Genomic DNA, 8,065 nt, shown 5'->3' with positions numbered 1-8,065 from the left:
TATTTTAGGGTCACCTAAGTCGGAAACGACTTGAAGGCACACAAGAACTAAGACTCCACCACTTAAAAACAGAAGTTTATAGATGAATCAGTGGGGACCGAGAGTGCATTTAAACTATCGAAATCATGTAGTTAGACACCACTTGCATCCTCCAAAATCCTGGGATTTGTAGTTTGGGGAGGCACTCTTTGGCAGAGAAGGCTGGAGACCTTGCAAAGCTACACATCCCAGGATTCTATAGGATGGAGCTACAGCACGTAAAAGTGGTGCCAAACCGCATTATTTGCACAGTGTAGATGCACCCATTGTGACCCTATGAATGGCATCAAGTCTTGCAAACTCAGGACTGTGGCTTCTTTGAATCAGTTTCTCTTTTTCTATAGCCTTCTAATTTGCCAAACATTATTGTCTAAGCTTCTTTTATTTCTCTCAGGCACATTTTTTTCCTCGTGTCTTTGTATGTGCTTTTATCTAGATTCGACCAGAATCCTGAGATTTGTAGTTTGGCGAAGCACCAACTTTGACAGAGAAGGCTGAAGACCTTGCAAAGATATACAAATCCAGATTCCATAGGACAGAACTACAACACTCAAAGTGGTGTCAAACTGCATTAACTACAGTGTAGATGCACTCAGGCCAAAGCCCATGCCCTCAAGGGAGGGGGACCCAGAATGCATTGCAAAAGGAGGAGAGTGGAGGGGGGGACCAGCTCTGGAGGAGGCGGTGCTCTTTCCATTGTCAACCTGAATTGCACAGAAAGGAGCAAGACAGGCTTTGCAATGCAGGAGCTTTGTGCGCAAGGATGCATTGAGGACTAGGATCCTTTGCAAGGCTGGAGGGGGGTGCTGTTGCTGCAGAAGGCAAGGGGAAAGAGGGCCAGGATGAGTTTCCAGGAGGAACAGCTGCAAGAAGAGGCAACTGCTTCACCAGCTGCCACCGATGATGAGGATGGGATGACCTGGTGGTACAAGTGGTTGTGCAGGCTGGCTGGCATCATTGGAGGCATTTGTGAGTATTTTGTGTGTGTCTCTCTCTCTCTGTGTGTGTGTCTACAACCCAGGGTGACCAGAGGTCCTAATTGCAAAGGAGCATAAGGCACTGCAAAATGTAGGACACTCCAGAAAAAGGTAGGACATTCCCAACAACAGCTTAAGACACTCGTAGACATGTAAATCTCATGCTTCTTAGCCATGCGCAGAATGAAAGGTGTTTGGGAATTCCTCCTGGGCAGAAGACTGACATGTAGTAGGACATGTCCAGGAAAAGGAGGGCATCTGGTCACCCTGTCCACAACCTCCCCATAGTTCTTTGCAGAAAGAAACACATGTGTGGTGTGTTTGCTTTTGGATCCCACTGCTATGCACATCCATGTGCCCAAGAAAAGGAAACAACAGATCCAAAGTGGCACAGTTTAGGGGCACTGGTGCTACATGAGCAAATGTATGCTTTTGTGCACTATATGTCAGAGTTTTCCAACTCAGCTACTATATGACCTTGGGCCAGTCATACTCTCTCAGCCTCAAGAGGAAGGCAAAGACAAGCCCCCTCTGAACAAGAAAAACCTGTTGATAGCGTCGGCTCATAGTCACCATAACTTGGAAATGACTTGACAGCACACAACAACAGATATCTTAAAAGTTGTGTCCGTGAGAGCCAGTGTGTGAGTTTTGGACTACGACTTTGGAAAGCCAAAGTTCAAATCTACCTCTCAAACATGGAAACTCACTGTGGGACCCTGGGAAAGTCACACTCTCTCAGCCTCAGGGGAAGGCAATGGCAAACTGCCTCTGAATTGATCTGCCAGGAGCAGGAAAGGAATGAAGCAACTGGGACCTTGGACAGAAGCCCTTCACACAGCAACACTTATAGCTGTAAATACCAGGGTGGCTTATTTGTTGCTTTGTTAGTTTGTTTGCATTTTGATGAACCTTTTCTATAGCTGTTAATGTTATTTTAAAACTTGTGTCTTGCAAAAGCTGATGGGGTTAGAAACAATCACAACTCAAACAAACTTATCTTTTGCTACATTCAGTCCTAATGGTTTGCTGCTCGCCGCTTATTTTATCATGCCCTGACATAATGTGGTTTCTTGGTCATATTTTATAGCAGAGCTGATATGATGTTGGACTTTGTTCTGGATGTTGAAAACCTCCCTCTTGTGTAAACTCTTTGGGTAGGTCTTTGTCACGTTGATATCTCACCGTCTCCGTCTGCAAAGTGACCTGGATCAGACCTTGCAAGTTTGTTGGGCCAAAAACAGGATTGTTGTTGTTGCTGTTGCTGCTGTGTGCCTTCAAGTCATTTCCAATTTATGGCAACCCTAAGGTGAACCCATCATGGGATTTTCTTGGCAAGATTTGCAGGCTGGTCCCTCCTCCTTCTGGCCATCTTGGCAACATGTATATTGCGGTTGGGCAATAAAGGTATCACTGGTGAATGTTCGATTGGATTTGCTAAATGACCAGCACTGCTGCCCCTGGATGTTTTAAGGATCATATGGGTGTTTAATGCACGCAAAACGTCCCCTACCAGAAGCAGTTGGGTATTTTTCCCCAATGAAGAACAGCCGTATTCCATTCAAGGTTGTGGAAATGGAGTTGTGGATATGGATGCTCACATGCATTGCTCTGCTTCCATGAAAATGCTCTCATGCCCATTCGGTTCAAGGCTGCAAAAGTGGGGTTTTGCACTTAGTGACATTGTTCATAGTTGCAGCCTGCACATAGGCAGTGTACATTGGTTGTGCAGTTGGTTTCTCAACATCACAATTCACTAGCAAGGCAGCGTTATGCACTTGCCACGTAACTCCCTGAGCATCAAGTTGTGCTCCATCTCCTAGATTTGAAACCTTGGCTTTGCTTTCCAAGAACACTGGATCATGTCCAAATCAAAATCATGTTGTTGTGGCCCTTGGGGAGCATGTGTGTTTATATATGTGTGTGTGTGTGTGTGTTTTCTTTGTGGCATTGTTATCAAATCAGCAGCTGGGTCAGTCTGTCCCGCGCACAGAGTCCAAAGCCACCTTAGTAATGTGGGGTTAGGTTACCCGCTGACGAACACTAGAGAGAATGGATGCTGTGTATCTGATCGAAAAGACCTTGTTGCAAGTTTAATGAGTTTCTGGATAAAAAGCTCCCAGGCTGAGCCTCTGGTGAACACCTTCGCCTCTTGTTACAAATCCCAAAGGGCTCTACAGGTTAATTTTGGACCATGCTGAATGAGAGTTGCCAGCTTTTTAAAACCAGTCCCGCTCCTCTGACTTTTAACAGCAGCCAAAGATGGGAGAAATCGAGCTGGCAAAGTTTTTCTGCACTTCAAGATTCAGGCGACAGAAAGTCAGCATGTAAGAAGATCCTTAAAGCTGAACTGGCCTAAAGGCCTCTCAGATCCAGCATTCTGGTGGTGATGTGGACAGGTTTTTTAAGAGGGTGCTGTATTCAAACCAAACATTTCTATAGTGCGAAATTAAGTTTTCCAAGCTTTTTATCCCATCATCTCTTCCCTGAACATGGGCCTTCCCTCCTTTTTAGCCTCACAACAATCCTGTGAGGTAGGTCAGGTTGAGAGAGAGTGACTGGCCCAAAGGTCACTGTGTGAGCGTCATTTGCAAGCTGGATTTCCAGTGTCCCAATCCAGTCTATAACTACATTACACTAGCTGCTTTGTAGGAAAAAATAATAATACAATGCACAGCAAATATTCTGACTGAATCCTTTGGCTGACTCCAGAGTCAGGGGCTGCTTTGCTTCTGGGTCACCTCTCTTTCTCCTTTCTTTCAGCCTGTGCCTTTTCTGGTGTCTGGATGTGTGTGACCATCCACCCGCTCAACATAGCAGCCGGAGTCTGGATGATGTAAGTAAATTCATCTCTTTTGTTTTAATATTGTTGGCTTCCACGTTTGGGTTCCCAGTTTCTTGGGCATTAGTAGCTGACAGAACAAAATGCCTTACAAATGACAATGAATTCAATTTTCAGGTTCACCGTTTGCAAATAATTCAGCTTTCAGGTCCGCAGTTTGCAAATAATTCCGTTTTCAGTTTCGCTCAGATTTTTGCTGTGGCCCTGAGTGCTTTTGTACACTTAAAACTTCTGTGCCAAGTGCACCTTGAGACACCTGATCTGTCCTTGGTAGCACTGGGACATGCCCTAGTTACATCCCATTTGGACTACAGTGATGTGCTTCCATGAGACTGCCTTTGAAAAGTGTTCAGAAATTTCAGCTAGTACAAAGGGCTGCATCCAGAGTGTCACCTATGTCCTGTTACAGAAACCCAAACAGGAGGAATGGCCTCTGCCTACATGGATATCCCTCCATACCATCTTAACTGAGAGCAACAATAACAGCATCTTGACAAAATGTAGGCTTATGATTCCAACACTGTCATTTTTTTCCCTACCCTTCTCCTGTATGATTTTTAACACCTTTGTCTGATGAAAAAGCCAGTAGAGCTTCTAAAGCTTGCATCGTGTGTTTTGTGCATTTTGGTTGGTCCAATAAAGGTATCACTGTTTTGTAGACTTTGGTTGTTATTGTACTTTGCCAATGGGGCTACCCCTGGATATGTTTACTAGTCATCTTAGTACTCTTATGAATTGCATTCAGAACAAAGGGGGGTATATGTGATTCTGCTCAAAGTGGAGAAATGTGAGAAGTCCTGTCGTTTATCAAGGAGATTGTAGGAAAAATTACTTGCCCGTGGGTCTGCCTTGGCAGATGGAATGGGTCCTCTCAGATTTTTGAGTCAGGCTTCTCATCCCTAAGGTTGAACGCCTTCATCCTCATCCTGTGCGAGGCTCCGTTTTGCTGCCAGTTTGTCGAGTTTGCAAATATTGTGTCAGCCAGGGCAGATAAGCTCCGACCGTGGCAAAAAGCAGCCTTCTATTGCGGGTAAGTACACCTCTTCAGGATAGGCTTCTGCAAACTGAGGGCTGGAGAAGGTGTCATCTGAAGGTGGCTCTCCTGATGGATCACCCTTTGGTTTGGGCAAATAGTAGCTGGAGGCTCGAATTGTGAACTGCACAAGCACAATCTATTTTGGGAGCATGTTAGAGATTGGTGCTTTGCCACTGTTTAAACGTGCCCCTTTTATAAACACTTGTTTAAAAATAATGCTGATTGTTACGTATGCTTTGATTTAACCCACTACTCCATCTTCACTGGCTATAAGGTGTGCTACAGTAAGGATGACATTGTTCCCATAGAGTACAAAACATTAACCATATATCGTACCTTATAAGTACAGTGCATGTACTTACTGTATATAATGCAACCCCACAATAGGGTCACCTTTTCGTTGTTGTTCTGTCTCTTCGAGTCATTTCTGACTTATGGCAATCCTAAAATGAACCTATCATGGTGTTTCCTTGGCAGTTTTTTTTCAGAGGGGTTTTACCATTGCCATCCTCTGAGGCTGAGACAATGCGACTTGCCTAAGGTTGCCTTAGAGTTGCCATAAGTTGGAAATGAGTTGAAGGCACACAACATACATATCACATAGACAGCGTACAGCCCCATAATCCCCCAGATGCCCTCTGGCCAGTATTGGGGGACATTCCCACAGAATTTTTTTATAACCCAGGGGCCACATATGGACCTCAGGCTAGACTTTTCCCACTCCTGATTTCAGCCCAAGTGGGGCCTACTTTTTGAAAAGAGGAATTGACTAAATTCTGAACCTGCTTTATTGGGTCCTTTCTAGCTTACATGGTGATTACATGAGCTTCTTTTTCTCCCTTCTAGGATGGCGATCTTCCCTGTTATACTAAGCCTAACTCTCACAACGCTGATAGGCAACGCCATTGCATTTGCAACCGGAGTGCTCTATGGACTCTCAGCCCTGGGCAAAAAGTAAGAGAGAACCTTTTTCGCCATAAAGTGCCAACCACATTTGTGCGAGTGTGCATGCATTCACATGCATGAATGCAAGGAGAACTGGGTGTGTAAAATGCACTTTGCACATTCTGTTATGAATATTATGATTATTATGATTCATGTATATCTCATCTTCTTCCTTGTTTGGCTCATCACCTTCTAATATACAGATGGGAGAAATGTGGCCCTCCAAATGTTGATGGACTGCAGCTCCCAGCATTCCTTACCACTGAATATGCTATTAGGTTCTCCTGGGATTTGTAAGTCCAACAACATTTGGAGAGCCACATGACGCTCATCCTTGTTGTGTGGCATGTGCACCAAACTCAACTGTCATTTGCTTTCGTAGGGGAGATGCCATCACTTATGCCAGGATGCAACAGCTGCAGCGAAAGCAAACCAATGAAGATGGGGTGATGGGAGCTGCCGAACCCCAAGCTGTGTGAATCCTTTTGAGGACCGTAACCCTCCTTCGCTCCTCACTGCAACACTGTGAAAGTAAATGGATGGTAGATCTAGCCTTGAGACTATAAGACTCTCCAGACTCCAGTTCCAAGCTAGAGGAGTGCAAATGGAAGACATTCCCGCTCCTCTCTCCTCACAACATTTTTAAAAGATTAATACAACACTGTGAATCTTCTATGCTGCAGCTCTGTCCTGCTCCATTCTCAGGTTGGATCAGAACCAAACAGGGCACAATACTCCACCACATCACTGTGATATATAACATATACTCCCTGGTAAAAAGCCTCCAATACAGTTCTTGCAACTTAATACTTGTGCGTCCAAGACCATCTAGGTGCTGTACTCTAGCTCTTAACTTTTGTCCAGGGAGTCAAGAAGAAGTTGTTTTGGACACCATTTGGGGGGAAAGTCGGCACCAAAGAAGAATTCTCAGTCACAGAACCATTGATGGAGCATTTGTTCTGCTGGATGATATCTTAGTACTGTGAACTTCAGGGGTTTATTTTGATATCTTTTTCCCCACATCCCATCGCCTCCAAAGGATGAAAGTCTATCTTTCTGCACAAGTCTGAGTTCTTTTCGCCGATGTGGTCCTTTAGGAACTATAGATGTTGACAAAACTGTGTGCTGATTTTGTGAGATGTGTTTTGCTTTGCAACAGGAAGTAACTTGAAAACCCTTGGCATTTGCTTTTCAACAGAAAAAGAGGAGAACTTTTCATACCATTTCATACCAGCAAGGTCAAGTGTGTCTCAGCGGTTGGAGAAAAGTCCCCTCCGCCTGCCATTCTTGCATTGCGTAGATCGGTGCTCCTCAAAATGGTCTCTCCAGACCAGTACCAGTTCACAAGCCATAGGCTGCTGGTCCACAATGAATGTCAGGAAACTTTGTCAATACAATAATAATATGGCACAAATAAGGCACATTTTGGGGTGCATTATAGTAGTCAGACACTACTGTAATGCACCAAAGATAATCCGAAGTAACATGAGCGGGGACGGGGCAACAACTAGATATCCATCTCCTGGTTGAACATTTGGAACTGGTCACCAAGGATTTCTGAGTACTGGTGGTTTAATAATGGCAAGAACAAAACAGATTCCTTTCTCACCCTAAATACTGGGGGCATTGAGTGTTTGGGATGAGCGTCATTCCCATTTTGGTAACTAATGGGTGAAAATGCCTGACAACACAGTTATACAATTGAATGTGTTCAGCCTTTGGTACCAGGCTCTGTTGGGTGGATCTCAGGGGTTTCATAAAGAAAAGAAAGTGGATCCCACAAGCCTGAAGCCTACTCAACCCTGCCTTAATGCAACATCCCTTAAAGCTTTTTAAAACTGGGGGCGATGCTCCTTGTCACCAGGTCCTTACCTTCTCACTCTTCCCTATCTAGTTCTTCTCCCCTCTCTCTATTTATATGTTTAACTTATTATTGCTTCTTCATCCTCGAAGTTGCCTTGGGAAAACAGAATACTTTAACTGTAATTTGTTTTGATGTTATATTTAAGACCATTCTGGTAGGGATCGTTTCTCTTTGGATGTGGAATATCCTCCTTCCTCCCCCCAGAAAGTGTTGGTTTTTCTTAAGCATTAGGTCATTCTTTCTCTTTAGGAAGAGAAATGTGTGTTTGTTTGGGAACTGAAAGGAAATGATAATTAGGCAGCAATCCTATGTCTGCTTTCCTAGGACAAAGTCCTACTGAGCTCATAGGACCTACCTCTAAG

The 8,065-nt window shown here is 44.3% G+C and overlaps 1 protein-coding gene across 1 annotated transcript; it reads left to right on the top strand.

Moving 5' to 3' along the window:
- The first annotated feature begins 759 nt into the window (after positions 1-759).
- Positions 760-8,059, top strand: CACFD1 (calcium channel flower domain containing 1). Its single transcript, XM_042477829.1, has 5 exons — positions 760-1,008; positions 3,780-3,852; positions 4,763-4,888; positions 5,741-5,848; positions 6,222-8,059. Exons 1-5 carry the CDS (start codon positions 882-884, stop codon positions 6,316-6,318), a joined length of 531 nt encoding a protein of 176 aa, XP_042333763.1. The 5' UTR covers positions 760-881; the 3' UTR covers positions 6,319-8,059.
- The last annotated feature ends 6 nt before the right edge of the window (positions 8,060-8,065 follow it).

The sequence above is a fragment of the Sceloporus undulatus genome, chromosome 7 (assembly GCF_019175285.1).
Source record: "Sceloporus undulatus isolate JIND9_A2432 ecotype Alabama chromosome 7, SceUnd_v1.1, whole genome shotgun sequence".
In the NCBI taxonomy this organism is placed as follows: Eukaryota; Metazoa; Chordata; class Lepidosauria; order Squamata; family Phrynosomatidae; genus Sceloporus; species Sceloporus undulatus.
Note: the sequence above shows the minus strand (reverse complement) of the source record. Positions and strands in the feature narration are given on the sequence as shown.